This window comes from Dendropsophus ebraccatus, chromosome 6 (genome assembly GCF_027789765.1).
Source record: "Dendropsophus ebraccatus isolate aDenEbr1 chromosome 6, aDenEbr1.pat, whole genome shotgun sequence".
NCBI classification, from domain to species: domain Eukaryota; kingdom Metazoa; phylum Chordata; class Amphibia; order Anura; family Hylidae; genus Dendropsophus; species Dendropsophus ebraccatus.
This window is the reverse complement of record NC_091459.1, coordinates 10,427,926-10,448,187: the sequence shown is the minus strand read 5'-3', so window position 1 is coordinate 10,448,187 and position 20,262 is coordinate 10,427,926. Positions and strand designations below refer to the sequence as shown.

The 20,262-nt window shown below is 43.0% G+C and overlaps 1 protein-coding gene across 1 annotated transcript in view; it reads right to left on the bottom strand.

The window, feature by feature from the left end:
* COL21A1 (collagen type XXI alpha 1 chain) overlaps nucleotides 1-20,262 on the bottom strand; it is a 126,366-nt gene that overhangs the window by 83,659 nt on the left and 22,445 nt on the right. The window contains exons 2-3 of the mRNA XM_069973415.1: nucleotides 8,283-8,391; nucleotides 2,426-2,977 (exon numbers count right to left, since the gene is read on the bottom strand). Of these exons, the coding sequence (XP_069829516.1) occupies nucleotides 2,426-2,977; nucleotides 8,283-8,370 (640 nt within the window). The 5' untranslated portion in view covers nucleotides 8,371-8,391. The remainder of the gene's footprint in view (nucleotides 1-2,425; nucleotides 2,978-8,282; nucleotides 8,392-20,262) is intronic.

Below are 20,262 nucleotides of genomic sequence, written 5' to 3'. Positions count from 1 at the left end.
AGAGGAAGGAGACCAGGCCCACCCACTGCTGTGACGACATCGACCAAAGATGGCGTCCAGGAGTAGAGGACGGGGTCGACAGTGATTTGTTCCTACAAAAACGGACCAAACTATAAATTGAATCATATAAACATCTTTATTATTCAGAAACTTTAAAATACATAATGCAATTGAACTGGTTAAAAAAAAGCCAAGGACAGGACAAGTAAGTGTGCACGTCCCCCTCCAACGCACGTTTCACGCTGAGCTTTTTCCAGGAGGTCCTCCTCCTGGAAAAAGCTCAGCGCGAAACGTGCATTGGAGGGGGACGTGCACATATCCATATCACAGGTAATACTAGTAGTACTTTTCTACACCTCCAGTTTGGCCACAACGAAGCACTTGGGCAATATGCAATTCTTACTTGCACTTTAAAGACCGGGGGGTGTTGCAATGTGTCGTTTTAGAATATAATCAACTGTGTAACATGTAACTTAGATTCATTGCTCACTATTTATACCATACTGTGTTCCCATTTATTGATTGATTTACTTGTCCTGTGGGTGGCTGTTTTCCGTGTGTACGGCCATTGGCTCTTTTTTAACCAGTTTAATTGCATTATGTATTTTAAAGTTTCTGAATAATAAAGATGTTTATATGATTCAATTTATAGTTTGGTCCGTTTTTGTAGTAACTGATAGTTTTGCAGCCAGGGACAGACTGGTATTGGACAATATAGGAGTTTATCGACAGTGATTTGGTATGTATATTTTCTTTAACTTCCAGGGGGGGGGGGGAGTTTTGGGGGGCCCTTTGGGTTTTCTCTTGTGACATTGGGGTTGCAGGGCCATTCTATGGCCTCCCTTCCCTGCTTGCGCTAGCTTTGCGGGGTTGGCGGTCACTGACAAACACAGTGTGGAGTTAGTGTAGGGACCCATGTGAACCAGGAGACCTGCACGTGGTACATGGGGCAATATGGTTTGATCAAATTATATAACAACATCCTGGCATTGGTTGTTAGATATAGCCGAGAGGCATTAGTGTCAGCCATAGGTGTGATGTGCAGCAGCTACTTTCTCTCCATGTCGTATGTTACTAAATTATATAACTTTGTAATGTATGTTAATTAAGCATAAAAAGTAAATCACCATAGTACTTGTAAAAAGTACTAATCAAGAAGACTTAAATATATCATTAATTAAATGTTGGAATTCCTTAGAAAGACTGGCATGCCTCTGGACAGACATGAACCACCACCTAGACATCTGCTGTGTCACCAATGGAAATCACTTTGAACATTTGTACTGTATAGACAAAACTTACATAGATAGTGGGTTTTTATGTAATACATTTGTTTTATATTCTGTCATGAATACCAAGGCTATAATTTTACCTTTTTTTAAATTACTTTGTTCAATCATGCAGAGAAAAAGGAAAAGTAGAGGAAAAATATATATATATTATTAACCCCTCTGTAGAAACAGAGTAAGTATAAATCACAGAGCAAGTAGAGTGTAAAAATGGAATCAATTCAAGCACAATGCAATAAATGTTCAAAGCAGCAAAATAAATCTATTTTAGTTTTGTAACTTGTTAGCTAGGATTATTCCGAAAAGGAACCCTCAAAGATTTGTTTTTCCAGGGGTGGAAAAATTCCAAGAATCTTGTTAGAGCTTATACATCTAAATGAATTTAAAGGGAATCTGTCGCTAGGTTTATTCTACCTTAAATGAGGGCAGCATAAACTAGTGACAGAAATGCTGAACAGATGTATCACATTACGGTGTATTACTTACATCATTCTGTTCAGCTGTTCTCCTAATATGCAGGAGAATAATACTGCGTCAAAAGGGAAGTGATAATTAAGTCATATATAAGTTTTGCCACTAGATGTCAGTAGTATGTATATTCGTGTATATATGTGTCACAGCTGTGGTAAGCTAAGGGTTATTGTTGTGTTTATGGTTCTGTACACCAATGAGAGTTGGTGTTTTTTTCTACCTATCTCTATCCTCCTTTCTTCTCACACTCTCTTCTCCACCACTCACAGTGGCTGTTACATACACCCTGTAGGAAGTTGTCACATGGGGAGAGGAAGTGTAGACAGGGCCGTATTTACAATTAGGCACCCGTGGTCCGGTGCCTAGGGCAGCACCTTGCAGGGGTGCAGCACCAGGGAGCAGAGGGACAGAAAAAACTTTTTTTTTTTTTTTTTTGTTTCCCTCCTCCCTTTCAGACTTGCCAGTGAATCTGGTGTCTTTTCCAGGGGGTGGGGGGGTCAGCCATCATTTTGAGACAGAAATAAGGGCATAGTATGCAAATTGTAAGTTGCAATTTGCATAATACGTCCGAAAAAGGACAGTGTGTGAACATAGCCTTAATGTTAAGCCAAAGCCAAAGCCTTAATTTGATTTAAAAATTTGCATAGTTGATTAAAACAAATTACCTTCACAAAGCTTTTGTTTCATGATTTCCCGTATTCTGGATATTGCGATGTAGTCTTCAACATAGAACACATATGTGGATGATGGCTTATTAGCTATTGCTCTAAGTTCAGTTTCTTCAATTTCCGATCCTACTCCAATGGCAAAAAGAGTAATTTTGTTTCCTCTTGCTTCTTCTGCTATGTATTTGACATCATCTTGAGATTTGCCATCAGTTAAAACAATGGCGATCTTGGTTAGCGGTCGCAAAGATCTAGCGAACAGATTGTCCACTGCAAACTGAATGGCGTTTCCAGTCCTGGTGTTCCCTCCTAGATACTCAATATCTTGCATCCTTCTTATTAAATCATCAATTGACTCATGGCGGCCCAGAGGGATCTCAAGGACAGGATAGTCACTATACTGCACAACTCCAACTTGAGTAAACTTTGGCCCAATATCAAAATTGCTTGTAATATTAACAACCCATTTTTTAAGTATTTCAAAATTTTCAGGACCCACACTCCATGAGCCATCTAGTATAAATACCAAGTCATTTGGAGCAGTTCTGCAACCTGTGAAAAGAGCAAGTATAGCAATAATTAATCATGGACAGATGAATGGTGAATGACTTCAGAAAACAAACTGTAACTAGGCTTAAAGGGATACTCCGGGCATTTCACTTTTTATATATTGAAGGGGCTACACAGAAAATATTAAACAACCCAGACTGATCAAACATGATCGCTTGAGGGTCCACTTTTTTTTTATCAGATATTTTTTATTAAACATTTTTCTAATTTTCTAACAGTCCCGACCATCCGAGGGCCCCCCTCTTACATTTTCGGGTCCCCTGCTGAATATCTGAACTAGCCTCAGCAGTGACAGCCCTCTCAGCCAATCAGTGACTGAAACAGGACAACTCAGTTGCCAGTAATTGGCTGAGCAGGCTGTCACTGCCGACACAAGTCCATCTCGGAAGTAGCTGCCAGAACAGTCGGCAGAGGATGGACGGATGAAGTACTAATTAGCACGAAACAGCTGTTGCCAAGAACACGCCTGTTAGACGCTTATAGCGTCTTATAGTTAGAGCCTTTAACATGGTGCTCTTGCTAAACTTGTAGGGCTTGTCAAGTTAAACATTTTTGCAAATACATTCATTTAACCCCTTTCCCCTGATATGCCTTCTCTTTCCCTCCCATTGAGTGATGGTCCAAAACCTAGACATCGAGCTGTCAACAACGGGAGGGAAAGAGCAGCAGATCTGGAGAAGGAGGCATTTTGCTAAATTAACAGTATTAGCAAAAATATTTAACTTGACGAGTCCTTTCGTATTCTAATGCAATGTATCATTAACAAAGAACGTCCGCTACTGCTGCCCGATACGAACACGTGCAGAGGTAGTGGTGCGGTCATCCCTGCCGAGCGCGCAGAGAACTGTGACTAGACACCTAGATGACTACCTCTCACCTCTCCCTTTTCTGAGGTATAAAGCTGTTGCTGCTGCACAGGAGCTTCATACTGCACTCCAACTGGCCTGATTGGTTCCCTTTAAAGCGGCACTATCAGCAGGTTCTTCCCAGAGAACCTGCTAATATGCCGTAGTAGCTATGTATGTCAGTAATACATAGTCACTACTTTAACCCTTCTCGGCCCCTGCATTGTTTGTTAAATCACTAAATGCTCTTATGCAAATAACCTGCATAAGGGCATTTAGGGCATTGTTCTGGGCCAGAGAGCAATGCCGCGGCCCGCCCAGCCCGTCCCCTCCTGTCCAGCCCACTATGCATATTTATAACTTCATAGTGGGCTGTACACACTGTGGCTGCGGCTGCCACCGCTGATCCTCCCAGAGGTCCCTCAGGACGTAGGTATAAGAAAGACTTTATACTTACAAAAAAAAAAACAGAAAGTGCAGCAGCAACCCACAGGTGCAGGGGCGTACAGTATATACTCTTCCCAGCGTACACACAGTAAACACCTGCTCTGTAAATATTAAAAAGTGAGAATCTTAGCAAACTATTTAATCAAAGAGTGTACCATGTCGCCAACGTTACGGCGTCCTCGAGACATGGTCCCTACACTAGCAATGGCCTCTCCTGGGCTGAATAAGCTTACAACTGGGCAGATAGGGGCCAAATGATCTCTTTTATGGCACCCTTGGGACATGGGTGGGGTGCAGGCCAACAGGAGGTTGCAACGCCCTAAATGCTCTTATGCAAGTAATTTGCATAAGAGCATTTAGTGATATAACAAACAATGCGGGGACGGAGAGGGGTGAAACTAATGGCCATATACTACTGATGGACACAGCTACTGCGGCATATCAGCAGCTTCTCTGGGAAGAACCTGCTGATAGTGCCGCTTTAAGTATATGCAGGTTTTGATTGAATATTTTTTATACACTTGACCTCTTGCAGAGATTCCGTTTCAGCCACATACCTGTAATTATCAGATAAAATGGAATGACCACATCTCACTTTGTAGACTTTCATAAAAATGAGGTTTGCTGCCATCAAGAATTATTCAATAATCTAAATTCCTAGAACTGCAGTGCAAAGCTGGGATGGAAAGAAAGGTAATTCGAAACACGTGAGGCCACTGCCAAGACATTTAGGCCAGACAAAAGAAGTGCCCTAATAGCAAACCATCGCACACCCACAAAAACAAGACAGTGTCCAATGCACAAGGGAAACTCAAGCATATCACCTCCCTCCACGTTCTCCCAACAGCTGGGAATGCTATTCTGGGGTTTATACTGGGTATTTTCATGGGCTCCTGCACTTATATTTGTTAACTATTAAAAATGTTTGTTTAAGGTTTTTACACGTAAAAAATATCTAATCGTGACCTGTAGCTCTGAAGCCGACTCCCAAGTCATCCCCTATTCTATTGGATTGAGATGAGAGTACCTCTTGCCATATTATACATTGCAGTATATACAATACTACTTACATTACTATACTATACTACACTATACTATACTATATTAACAAGTAAAATATCTGCAGCATTGTTACATGGCTCTAGGTCCTCATTCATACAGAAAAATTGCAGGACAGCCATAATAATAATAATAATTTAATGGGACATTCACTGAAAGAAAGAGGATCATAGTGACTGCAATATTGATGAGGTTGTCCTAGAAAAAAAAACTTTTACACTATCCACATGATAGGGAAAAAGTAGGAGATTAGCAAGTGCATAAACCTGAAAAACAGCAGCAGTTTGTAGATACAGGATGGAACTGCAGATCCCCATAATGCAGTAGTATAGTACAACAGGCTAGAATAGAGAGGCTGCTGTTTAAGATCTGTGTGGTCACATGACAGCAATGGGGAAGGGGTGTGTGTTCAGCATGGACCAATCAGGAAGTGAGAATCACAAAGCTCTGCAGGAGGATAGTGACATAAACGTTATATACAGCAGTTTGAATGGCTGAGTGTAAGTGCAGGCACATTATAACAGCAGTGTGTATAGCTGAGTGTAAGTGCAGGCACATTATAACAGCAGTGTGTAAAGCTGAGTGTAAATGCAGGCACATTATAGCAGCAGTGTGTATAGCTGAGTGTAAGTGCAGGCACATAATAGCAGCAGTGTATAAGCTGAGTGTAAGTGCAGGCACATTATAACAGCAGTGTGTATAGCTGAGTGTAAGTGCAGGTACATTATAGCAGGAATGGAGAGGATGGGAAACACAAGGGCTGACAGAGACTGCAGGGAGCATGAAGGAATGAGCAGGATAGATGTGGGCACATACATGCAGCGCTCTCTGTCCAGGGAGAGAGGAGTTACAGCTATGGAGAGATTACCTCCACAGTCCTGTCCCCTGATGTAAGCCTGAAGTGGATCTGCCATGATTTGGAAAGTGAGCAAGACTTTCTGGGTCAGAGAATAGTGCTGTAGACCCCACTATGCAGACCAGGCCCTCCCTTTCCCACCCAGGACAAGGAGCTCTTAAACCAAGTTACAATTTATTAAAACTGTGAGCTCTTCTTGCAAAATGCTCTTAATCCAAGTTACTCTTAAACCAAGGTACCACTGTATTTCTACATAAAAATAGATTGTTTATTAGTGTTGAGCAGAGAGGCTGAACCATTCAGGTTCGGTAATGTTCTCCAAACCTGAATATAGTGTCCCTGAACCCATGTGCCGCTGCTGGGTTCCTCTTTAGTTCAGTCGGCATGGAAGATATATTATAATGATTTTCCTATATTATATTTACTAAATTGCACTATTTCTTTTTGGCCACAAGATGCCACTAGAGAGTATTTGTATTGTAATTCAGCCAGCCGTGGCCTACTCCCTCAACCTCACCCATCATGGAAGCCTTCTAGAACATTCTATGCAATGGGACATTGAGTTGCCTCACCTATTTTCCACCAATAGGGGATTAGCCCAGTCTTAAATAGCTCTTAAGTAGCTGGTGGAGGTCAGTAGTCTGGAAGAAGTCATTCAGAAGTGAGGCTACCCTGCTGCTGTTCCTGAGAGTTTTTCTAGGGCCTGGCCTGCGGCCAGGTGACCGAAACACTTTATTTCTCACAAGTATCTTCTAGCAAGTAGCTATGGGCTGCTAAACCTAAACAGGGGCATAACAAAAAGGAACCTAAATTTTGTGCGTCTGGGGTGACTAGCTCTTTACTCCATGAGTAGAGTCCATGGAGCCTCAAATAAGAGTCTCATCAAGTTGAGCATTTTAAATAGCAGCCTACAGTGTCTTCTTTAGCTGACCTCCCTAAGGTCAGTGATCATTTTGCGGTGGTAGCTCTCTATAAGTATTCTTCAGGAAGTCCTGCAGCTGACCAGGACTATCCCCAGCATGATGGTTAAATTGCATTTAAAGCCAAAGTATCCCACTGACTACTGCTTGATCTCCATGGACAATATTGAGGGTTTAGGTCACCCAGATGTCCTAGCCTGGAGCCTGTGCTCCTGGATCTGGCACTCTGTGATCTCTTTCGGCAAGAGACAGTATTGTCTAAACCGTGAGTACAGGTACCTTCTACTAAATGTCAAGTCACCAGGGACAACAAATACACCTACAAGCTTTAACAGGCCTGTGTTAGTACCCAGGGAGGGCATATACCACGCTGAGGCCCGTGACAAGTGCCCAGTGGTAGCGCAACACCTGCTCTTGCAAGTTACATCTAGCACTCCTGGGTTAACACACAAACCATCTGCAGTCGACTCCCCGCGGCTGCAGGGTTTAATGAGCCTCACCGAACATTGCCAAACTCGAACAGTTTTCCATCTCCACTCAGGACTGTTGTTTAGCTTACAGGTAGTTAAGGAAACATTCCAGGTTTTTTTTTTTTATTATCCCCCCGGCTGCCGGCTGCCACATATTCTTACCCATGATAATCGGTGTCCAGTGGCGTAGCTTCATTCCAGTCTTACGGCACCACTTGGATCCCGTTGGCGTCCATGTGACCTCTTCAGTTCTGCAGCTCAGGAGGACGGAAGTCAGGGTCTGCAATGCATCTCTATGAGAGCGCTGTCATAGAGATGCATTGGAGACCCCGACTTCTGGCCTTCAATAGACCTGTATAAAGAAGAGGGGTTAGAAGAGCGGTGACGTCACCACCAGTGGGATGCAACTGGCGCCATAGGACGGGAACAAAGCTGCGCCGCTGGACACCGATCATCATGGGTAAGTATATGTGGCGGGGGGGAGATACTAAAAAAAAATGGAATGCTTCTGCTTTCTGGGGCACCATTTTTTGATATTTAATATTTTATCAATACCTGGTAGTTTCACAGATTTCCTACACAAATATTTTATATTTTACATTTTGTACTGAAAGTTGGGGTAGGAACAGTAGAAATCTACAGTTGAAAACTTTTAATATTTACGCTTTAGGTTTAAAAAGTATTGCTTACTTGATCTCATTTCATCATCTTCTGCTGAAACACAATACCGAAGCAGTAGTATAAAAACAGCTGAAAACTTCAAAGTTACCCATGCCATCTATGAGCTAAATATAGGCACCTAAAGGGGAAAAGCAAAATAAAAAAAGTCAGCATTTATTAATAATAAATAGCAATTTTGACAATTCTATTAAAATAATTCTTTAAGAAAGACGTCCTATATTTTGCAGCCTTGGAAAGAGTTGCAGGTGTCTTCTTCCCTAAATATTAGAGAAGGTTATTAACAGGTTACTCCTAATAAATAAATATAAAAAAAATTGCTTAAATTTGGGAACCTGCTCCTAGAAACCTAAAAAAAAACACTTATTTTAAAGGAGAGGAATATGAAGCAGAAATCTTTTCTCTTCATTTCCCTCATGGAATCCACAAGAATTGCTCAGTGTGAATATACCCTACGGCCTAGTAATGTGAACCCACTATTTCATGTGCATGTACACTCACAATCAATACACTGGTCAACAGCCAAAAAGGTTCCGACATGAAAACAGTTGAACTCAACTAATTTTGGGGTGCTGAGATCGAAAATGAGGTTCAAATTTTGAAATTGGCTCTAATTTTCAAGATATAGATGTACTTTCTATACTTCTCACAGCCTGTGATACAATACTAGGAAAAGTTTGCATCATCAGTATTGCATCATCAACTGGTATATTGCATCATCTTAGAATGGCCAATAGTTATGGTATAAGGCTAGGTTCACACTGCATTTTTGCTATCCGTGTTTTTCATCCATTTTTTGCGAAAAACGGATGAAAAAAAACATGCATTTGCGTGCATCCATTTTGATCTGCTTTTCCATTGACTTCGATTATAAAAAAAGAAAAACGGATCCATTTTTTTTAACGGACACAAAAGTAGTGTCAACACTACTTTTTTGTCAGTTAAAAAAAAATGGATCCTTTCGATCCGTTTTTTTATAATGAAAGTCAATGGAAAAACGGATCAAAACGGATGCACGCAAATGCATCTGTTTTTTTCATCCGTTTTTTGCAAAAAAATGGATGAAAAAAACGTATTGCAAAAACGCAGTGTGAACCTAGCCTAAGGTATCGGGGTAAATGGAGTAGCCATTGAATAAGGACCTACATTCCAGAGTTCAATAAACATAATTAATTTGTAAAAATTCTTAGATCTGCCTGTAAATTGTAGGTGATTTCAGATAGAACTAAGTTTCCCATGAACATATTTCAAAATTTTATGAACAGTAAACTTGCTTCCTTATGATTGCAGAAGTAATAAATATGTCGGCTATTAAACTGTATTCTATACAATTCACAAAACAGTAACATGAAAACTCTTCCGTATCATAGAAACTAGAGCCAATTCACATTTTTCCTTGTGATATTTAAATTCAGCACATAAAAATCATTAAGAAATGGATCATTTTATTTCTGAACCAAACAACTTTTGATAAGTGATTTATGTGATAGAAAAACTCGGAGTCTTCTACCGCTGACATTAGACGGTCATTTTAATAAATCCGCGTTCTGGGGAAGTCGAGCACAGCTAGTAAAAATACTTCCTCTGATATCTGAACCATTTCTCAGGGTTCACGCCCAAATTAAGAAATACCATATTTTCTTTCTTTCTCCCTCACCTGCAAATATTAACATACAGTCACACCGCTCGCCAATGGAACATTCTTCTATCACAGTGTAATATTTACAATGCTAAAGTATTTTTTTTAATGGTACTTGAAAATAGCTTTCATACCTTTACAAGAATGAAACAGGAACGCCAAGACATGCAAAGAACAATGATCACGTAGCGTTCTCACAGGGCTAAGGCTAATGCCTAGGCCGCCACATAGGTACCAGGGTCTAAAAGGGAATCTGTCAGCATAACATCCTGTACAAAAATGCTTTTATTCTCTGGGGGCAAAGAGTAAAAGAAGCTTTCCTAAGTTTCTGACAGGGACACTTTTCTTCAAAACTGCCAGGGAGAGGATTGGAAAAAAAAACTGTACTTACTTCCCTTTCTCCAAAGCTGGTGCCCACATACCACCGCTCTGGTCCCCTGGTCCCCATCTGCTTCCTGGTCGGACAGGAGACATGGATTGTGATGCGTCTTGCCTGTATAGCCAGTCAGTGGCAGAGGCAGGACATCGCTGCAGCCACTGACTGACTGAGCAGGCCTGGAAGGTCATTTCCCAGGTCCCCTCTCAGACCAGGAAGTGGCCAGGAATCAGGGGACCAGAGTGGTGGTATCATCAGTGGTGGAGCCAGGGAGGTAAGTGCATGATTTTTTTTTATTTTTTTTTTCACCCACCCCTTCTCTGGCAGTTTTGAAAAAAAAATGTCCCTGCCCGGAATGTTCCTTTAAATGTCTCCTTAATCTCCACCCCATAAATATTCCTTCTTTAATTACAGATGGAAGCAGTCCCAAGCAGGGAGGGGGATGGGAAGGGGGGCATACCTCAGAAGCTTGGGAAAGCATCTTCGACTCTTTGCACTGGAGTATAAAAGAATTTTTCTACATTATGGAAGCCTAGATGGATATAGGAAAGGTACCATGTGTCTCCTTGCACTAACAGTGATCTAACAGTCTCAGCAATTGTAATGCATTGCTGCTGTAGCAAAAAGGATTAAAGCCAGCTCAGCACCTAGGTGCAGCTTATCCGCACGAGCCCCTTCTCCAATGGCATGTGACTAAACTGGAAAATGATCGCCTGGGCTCAGAGTCTTTATTACACTGATCCATAGAAACAACGGAGACACATTCAAGGCTAGCATCCAGAGATTTCTCTTTACTTTATCGATAGATCGGCTTTCTACAGCCTGGTGCACTTTTAAGCCCCTATTACACGTGACAATGGTGAGGAGCAAGCGAGCGATGACCTGTCATATTAGCCCTCGCTTGCTCCTTGTTTCCCACTCGCTGCCAGCGCTATTAGGCATGCCAAAAGTGAGCGGGTAAGAGTGGGGGGAGGGGTGGCAGTGAGACGCGGGAGGGGCTCCCTGGACCACTAGGAGGTCACCAAGTCCACAATGAAACCTCAGGAAATGATGCCAACAGCTCTGGATGCATATGGGACAGAAAGGGAAGCATGCAAGGGTGCATGTAACACTGGTGATGAGCCAACATCCCAATTTTCCCAAGTGTATGCCGAAGATTCACAAACAAATTATGAACATAAAGTAGAGGTGTACTTGCATACATATCAGGTCAGGTGCAGTGTAAAATAGGTAATAACAAAATTTAACGATAACTACATGACCACAACTCCCATCACACGCTGGTAGCTGAAGTGTTACATGACCACAACCCCCCATCATCCCCTGATAGCTGCAGTGTTACATGACCACGGCCCCCCTCATCCCCTGATAGCTTCAGTGTTACATGACCACAACTCCCATCATTCCCTTGTAGCTGAAGTGTTACACGACTACAACCCCCCTCATCCCCTGATAGCTGCAGTGTTACATGACTACAACCACCACCATCCCCTGATAGCTGCAGTGTTACATGACTACAACCACCACCATCCCCTGATAGCTAAAGTGTTATATGAGCACAACCCCCATATTACCATGGTAGCTGCAGTGTTACATGACCACAACCCCATCATACCCTAAGAGTGGGGTTGGGGGGTAGGTTTATCACAGTATACAACCATATACACTATCAGTAGATATCTGAACACACTGCCTGTCTCACAACAGCTTCTAAATCTCTGTTTTTTTATACTTTTAGCCCTAACAAGGGCTTTTAGGGGTCCCTTCCTACCTAACTTCACCTAAAAGCTTTCTCTCCCTGATATACAGTCTGTCCCTCTGTAGCTCCAACCAGCAACTGAACGAATCTGAAATCCCCAATTCTTATATTCAATCACAGTTAGAGGTTGTTTTTTTTTAAGTATTGCCTATTCCTAGTGCCTGTTCCCTTTATTAACTGTAATTAAAAACCTGAATGTGTTAACCAGCTATTAAAGGGAACCTGTCACCCCCATGCTCTCTGCTGCCACCTCTGTCTATGTCAGGAACTGTCCAGAGCAGGAGAGGTTTTCTGTGGGGATTTGCTGCTGCTCTGGACAGTTCCTGACATGGACTGAGGTGGCAGCAGAGAGCAATGTGTCACAGTGGAAAGAATACTCCACTTCCTGCAGGGCATACAGCAGTTGATAGGTATAGGAAGACTTTAGATTCTTAAATAGAAGTAAATTACAAATCTATATAACTGTCAGGCTGGGACCGTAAGACAGAAGACAGGTGAGGCCCTGCTTTGGCACCCGCCCCGCTCTCCCTGCCTACACTATCTATCCTAGGTGGCAGCGGTTGACTAGACAAGAGTCCCTGACCTGGATTAGTGAGACACAGAGACAAAACAAACAAACACAATATACTTAGGGTCGGCTAGCCAGGTCACAATCCTAGTAGCAGTACAGAATTGATAGTCAGAGGGATTTTCGGAGCGTCAAGCCAAAATCTAGAAACCAGGGAAAACCAATCTGCTTAGTCATACTCAATAAGGCTCTATCGCAGGTAAGTGAGCATGATGGGGGCAGTAGTCTTATGGCTCCAGAGCGTGATTGGGACAGAGATTCCAGCCCCCAGCTCCCTATCAGAGCTGACTGGTGGTGCGGGCTGCCAGTCAGACTACAAAATACAGCAATCACTGAGCTCAAGGAGACCAGTGAAAAATTTCCAATGAAGTCGTCAAGAGTCTCCACTGATGCCCCCAAAAATTTAAATATGCAAAAAAGGAGTCCGTGGAGCCTCGGTTGCAAGTCTCAAAACACGGAAATAGCCAGATATGCCTAGCCTGTTGCCAAGGGGTGGCTCCAGATAGGGAGAGCCCGACACCACCCTGATAGGTAGCCCCTTAAGTCCCACCCAGTTGCGAGTATTGGAACATAAATAGGAAAACACCAGGAGGGCCCATTTGTGTCAAAGTCTCGGTTACAAGTATTGCGACATGACAAGGGCTTGCCAAGGCAGGCATCCATCCATAGACAGCTGTTGCGGGGTATTTGTCCCTCGTCAGTGTGAAGAAGGATTCTGGCTGCTTTGGGCAATGACAAATCAACCAACAAAACACTGCAATCACTGAGCTCGAGATCAGTGAAAAAATTCTAATGAAGTACTCAATCAAGAGTCTCCACTGATGCCCCAAAAAATTTAAAGTCCCATGTTTTCCGGGTCCTCTGCGCTCATAGAGAAGGCAGTCATGTGATTGATGGACACATTGAGCTGTGACTCTCTGTTTTGGCCTGGACTTTATGTGTTTGGTTTATTTTTTTCAACCAACGCAAGACTAAAAAGCTTCAGGAGACTGGACCAAGATACAAGTAAGTATAGCTGTTATATAGCTGCCTTCAGAAGACTGGACCTGGATACAGTAAGTATAGCTGTTATATAGCTGCCTTCAGGAGACTGGACCTGGATACAGTAAGTATAGCTGTTATATAGCTGCCGTCAGGAGACAGGACCTGGATACAGTAAGTATAGCTGTTATATAGCTGCCTTCAGGAGACTGGACCTGGATACAGTAAGTATAGCTGTTATATAGCTGCCTTCAGGAGACTGGACCTGGATACAGTAAGTATAGCTGTTATGTAGCTGCCTTCAGGAGACTGGACCTGGATTCAGTAAGTATAGCTGTTTTATAGCAGCCTTCAGGAGACTGGACCTGGATACAGTAAGTATAGCTGTTATATAGCTGCCATTCAGGAGACTGTGCCTGGATACAGTAAGTATAGCTGTTATATAGCAGCCTTCGGGAGATTGGACCTGGATTTCTGGTCTGGTATAGCTTTTTTTTTACAGCATGATAACTGGAAAAAAATAATGAATGTATATTGCAAACTTGCTTTATATCACATCTACTGTTGATTAAATTTTGAAAGTTATAGGGACAGTCACACTTTTAACCCTTTCCCGCACGAGGACATAACTGTACATCCTCGCGCGGGTGCGGGCGTTCAGAGCGGGGCCGCGCGACGACCCCGCTCTGAACCGCTGCGGTCCCGGGTGCCGCTTGTAGCCTGGGACCGCCGGTATTAGCGGGCACGGTCCGATCGCGGTGCCCGCTAATACAGTAATCAGATGCAGCTGTCAAACATGACAGCTGCATCCGATTACCGGCTGCAGCACTTCCCTGGTTTCTAGTGGCGGAGATCGCTCCTCCGGGACAACGTCCCGGAGGAGCGATCTCCCTGTCTGATGCCGGCCGGGGACTCATCCAAGATGGCGCCGTCCCTGGCTCGGCACTCGTTTGTTTCCGGCTGCAGCAGCCGAAAGCAAACGAGTGCCGATCTCATTGATCTTTGCTGTATATCTATACAGCAAAGATCTCAATGAGAGATCAAAGTACATATACTAGAAGTCCCCCAGGGGGGCTTCTAGTATATGTGTAAAAAAAAAAAAAAAAAAAGTATTGTTATTAGTAAAAAGGCCCCTCCCCCAATAAAAGTCTGAATCACCCCCCTTTTCCCAGGTTATAAAGAAAAGTAAACAAATAAATAAATAAACATGTTTGTTATTGCCCCGTGCGTAATCGCCCGAACTATTAAATTATCACATTCCTGATCTCACACGGTAAACGGCGTCAGCGCAAAAAAATCCCAAAGTGCTAAATTGCGCATTTTTGGTCGCATCAAATCCAGAAAAAATGTAATAAAAAGTGATCAAAAAGTCGTATATGCGCAATCAAGGTACCGATAGAAAGTAAACATCATGGCACAAAAAATGACACCTCATACAGCCCCATAGACCAAAGGATAAAAGCGCTATAAGCCTGGGAATAGAGCGATTTTAAGGAACGTATATTTGTTAACAATGGTTTGAATTTTTTACAGGCCATCAGATACAATATAAGTTATACATGTTATATATCGTTAATCGTAACGACATGAGGAACATGCATAACAAGTGAGTTTTACCCCAGGGCGAATGGCGTAAAAACACATTCCCCCCAAATAAAAGAAATGCGTTTTGTTTTTTTCAATTTCACCACACTTTGATTTTTTTTTCTGGTTTCGCAGTGTACTTTATGCAAAAAATAAGGGCTGATGTGGGTCTGTAGGTGTAAAAATGCTATGGCCTTTTAAGCACAAGGAGGAAAAAACGAAAACGCAAAAACGAAAATTTGCCTGGTCCCGAAGGGGTTAAATAGTAAGATGGTAATCTTCAGCATCTGTTAAAAGTAATGGAATCAATACCCTTAAAGATGTTTAACTATCTTGTCTTACTTCGTGGCACATCACAAAACACAAATCACAAATAAAACAGAAAATCTTGGTCTAAGGGCTCGTTCACACAGAGCAAAAGCAGCTGAATTTTTGCGCTGAATCAGCGCTGAAATTTCAGCCGTTAAAATAGGTGCAGAGCTAATTTCCATTGTGTTGAATGGAAATTCTGCTCTGCAGTTCACACAGTGGAATCTCCGCACTGAACTAATCCGCTTTCCGCCAGAAGAATGAACATGTTCATTCTTCCGCTAGCGGAAGCCTATACAAACCAATGGGGCTCTAATTTTCTGTTTCAGCGCGGAATACAAGCGGAAATTACGTGCTGAATCAGCACGGAAATGGGGAAAAAAGGGGGAGGAGGATTCTAGTATATATTCTGGTATAGTCTAGTTTACTCGCCAAATACTCGCTGAATTTCAGCGCTGAATGCATGCGGATTCAGCGCGGATTCCTCGAGTATTCCGCGCTGAATTTGTCAAGAGCTGATTATGAGCTGAGCACTTTCCTAGCTGAATACGCAGGGATTCTGCTTATATTCTGCTCGGAATTCAGCGTCAGTTGATTTCAGGCGGAAATATTTCCTCACGTAATCCGATCCTTTTGCTCTGTGTGAACGTAGCCTAATAGTGGAACACCTTGGCTTCATTAAATATACCTTAACCGACTGAATGCTCATCCATTTTGTCATTGACATATTTTCCAGATAGAAACAAATTGGCTTTTACAATGACCTGAAGTCTGTTGACTATAAAAAAAACATATTTGTCATTGATCTCGGCCCAGCTTTCATCCAAGTACAGCAGGGTGGATGAGAGAAGGGCTGCACTGATCCCTACCTAAACTGACACCATGACAATAATCTGGCACCACCCTGTGTGATTTTGGCACGGCTACAGCACAAGCTAAAATTATTATGTTAATTTGTTTTCCCTAAGACCCATTGGCATCACAACATATGGGGTAAATTCTCCCCTGCGAGCCCCTGGGACGAAGGAATATTTAATGAAAAAATAACAATTAAATTTTAATCCCCTCCTCCATGAGGTATAAATAGGCTCCACCTCCCCCTAGACCTCAGTCTAATTATAAAGAAACATAAAACACAGGGAGGGAGTCTTGTGATGCCAATGGGTCTTAGGGAAAACAAATTAACATAATAATTTTAGCTTCCCTTACGTCCCATTGGCATCACAACATATGGGGAATTAGCAAGCATTATCCCCAGTGGGCGGGTTATTTATTACGTCCGCATTAAGAACAGATCTTGCAAAGGTTGTTCTTGACAAGAAAGAAGTATCCAGCCTGAAATATCTCACAAAGGTAGTCAAAGACGACCAGGTAGCTGCCTGGCATATGTCCTCAAGTGGCCCGGCGGCACGCTCTGCCCAAGTGGAGGCCACAGCTCTAGTAGAGTGAGCCCTGGTAAATTCTGGTGGATCCAGATCAGCAGAGGAGTATCATAAGGCAATGGAGTCACAGATCCATCTGTATATTGAAGGTTTTGAAGCCTTTCTCCCCTTGTTCTTTCCTGCAAAAGGGATAAAGAAATTCTCGTCTTTACGAAAATCACCTACTCTATGTAGATAGATCTTGATAGCTCTGGATACGTCCAATAAAGAAAGATCCAAGTCTTCTTTAGATGATCCAGTAGGAGAAAATACAGGCAATACTATTGGCTGGTTGATGTTGGCAAATGAAGCCACCATAGGCAGGAATCCTGGAAGGAACCTAAGGATAACTTTGTCTTGGGAAAAAATCACGTATGGAGGTGTGGAGCCAAGGGCTTGAAGTTCTCCAACTCTCTTAGCAGAGGTAATGGCTAGTAAAAGAGAAACTTTCAATGTTAACTTGAAGTCTACTTCCTCCCAAGGCTTAAAGGGAGGAAAACACAGGCGTCACAACACAAAGGATAAGTCCCATGGGTCTACCTGCTTTACCAGGTTAGGCCTAGTCTAGCCTTAACAAAATTCTTTACCTCCAAGATCTGAAAGAAACGTGAGTTTAGGTGTGCAGAGAGGGCTGCTATCTGCACCTTGATGGAACTAGGTTTTAATCCTTTATAGAAGCCTTCCTGTAAAAACTCCAATGACTGTGGAGTAGAAGGTTTAAGTCCATCAATACTCCTGCTTGCACACCAATCTTGAAAATCTTCCAAATACGTGCATAAGATTTATTTGTAGTAGTGCTACTACGAGCAAGAGAAAGAGTATACTATACCTTCTCAGAAAAACTAGAGTCTAATACGGTCCTCTCAGTCTCCAAGCTGTCAAGCTGAGGCTGGAAAGATTCCTGCACAGATGTTGACCCTGGAATATTAGATCCGGATGCAGAGGTAATCTCCAAAATTCCCCTCTGCTCATATTCATGGGCAGGGTGAACCATGACCCCTTCGGCCAGAAGGGAGTTATTATTACTGACGACTGATCTAGATTGATCTTCGTCAAACTCTGGGAATCATGGCTATGGGAGGAAAGATATACGCCAGCTGGTATGTCCATGGTATTGTCATTGAGTCCACTACCGTGGGATTGTCTGCCCTGTAAAGGGAACAGAAATTCCTCAAGTTGGCATTGCTTGCTGATGCCATGAGGTCTCTCTGAGGAAGCCCCCACCTCTGGGTTAACTGAATGAACACTCTCCTTGAGAGAGACCATTCCCCCGGTAATGTCAGGCCTCGACTCAATCTGCCAATATATTGTCGACACCCCTGATATGAATCGCAGAGAGTCTGGTTATTCTGGTTTCTGCCCAACAGAAAAATCTTCTCTACTTCCCTGAGGAGAGAAGGGGATCTGGTACCTCCCTGTTTAGGTACGCCACACAGGTCCTGTCGTTCATCCGGATTCTGACTGCTCTCTGTAAAATAGGAGGAGAAAAATGAAGAAGAGCTAGGTAAATCGCTCTGAGCTCCCTCACGTTGGAGGGCAGCGCGGATTCCTGTTGACTCCAAGATCCTGCAGTCGTGATGACTGTCAGATGAGCTCCCCAACCTGTTCCTGAAGCATCTGTCGTGATGGTTATCCAGTGTGGTTCTGAAAATAAAACTCCATGTTTGACTTGTCTCCACCACATTAGAGAATGTCTTGTTTGAGTCGATAGAACATCATCGCATCCAAGTCCTTCAGTCCTCGGTTCCATACTGTTAGTGCTTCTCTCTGAAGAAATCTCATGTGCCATAACGCCCATGGCACCGCGTCCGCAGCTGAGGCAAGGAGCCCTAGAAAGCGCATTAATGTTCTTATGGATACCTGACGCGGAGGAATTAGGAATTAAGTCTGATTTCTCTATGTTGATAAGCCAACCTAATTGTTGAAGTATGTCCTGGACATAGTTCAACTGAACTCTCAGAAGATCCTGAGTCTGAGTCATAATCAACCAATCGTCCAGGTAAGGGATAACTTTATCCCCTGTAAACGGAAGCGAACCATCATGGTGACACTACCTTTGTGAAAACAAAGGGTGCGGAGGTATTCCGGATGGAAGGACTTTGAATTGTAAGTGTCTTACCTTCCCCTGGATTTGGATGGCGAAGGCTCTCCTGTGAGCCTTCAGAATCGGTACATGAAGATATGCATCCGGTAGATCTATGGTGACCATAAAATCTCCCACCTGGAGGATAGATTTTACCGATCTTATGTTCTCCATGTGGAAAGTCTTCTTTACGATGCATCTGTTGAGATATCGCAAATCTATAATAAGCCTCCAATTTCCGGATGGCTTCAGCACTAGTAACACTGGGGAGTAAACTCCCTGACCGATCTCGGATAGAGGAACATCCTCTAGAGCCTCAATGGAAAGGAGGTAAAGAATTTCTGTCTCTAGGACTAAGTGTCTTTCTGGCTTAAGATTTCTTGACAGAAGAAATCTTGGAGGAGGAAGAGATGATAAATGAAGGACATAACCATTTTGAATAATATTTAACACCCAGTGATCTTTTCTTAATTCTTCCCAGGCAGGGAGAAACAAACTCAGACGTGTTCCCACTGGACAGCTTCTGCGTCAGAAGTCTGGTTTTTTGTTGGTGTCCTTATTCTGCTGCTTCCCGGAACCTCTTCTGGAATAGTTTCTTCCTCGACCTCTGTACTGGTATCTCCCTTTGCCTCGCTGAGGAGATTTTGCTCTGCGAAAGGAATCACCGCTCTTATAGGACAATGGTAGGGACTTCCCCTCCTTGTCAGACAATTCCTCCATTAATTTATCCAGCTCAGAGCCAAACAGCCTAACTGGCTGGAACTCCATATTACAGAGCTGAATTTTGGAGTTAGCATCTCCAACCCAGGGTTTTAACCATAGCGCCCTTCGGCAGCGGTTGAGAGCGTACTAGTTTTTTTTACGCTAACCTGGTTCCCTGAGATGCATCATCGCAGAGGAAGTCAATGGCCATAATGACCTTTTTTAAGGAGCGAAGGACCTTGTCCCTGCTAGCTCTACCTTCCAAATTTTCCTGGACCTTGGTCAGCCATCTTCTTAGGCTTCTAGAAACCTCAAAAGAAGAAATGGAGACTGCCCCTTGGGCTGCCGCTGCCGTATATGATCTCGAGGGCTACCTCCACCCTTCTATCCATCGGATCCTTAAGATTGGATCCGTCCTCCGCAGGCAGCACAGTACATTTTGACAGTTTGGCTATGGCCGGGTCCACCTTTGGAGGCTCATTCCAGTCCTTACATTGTTCTTCCTTGAGAACATATAAGGTCTTAAACCTCTTGCTCAAACCCGGAGCCTTTTCCGGTTCCTTCCATTCC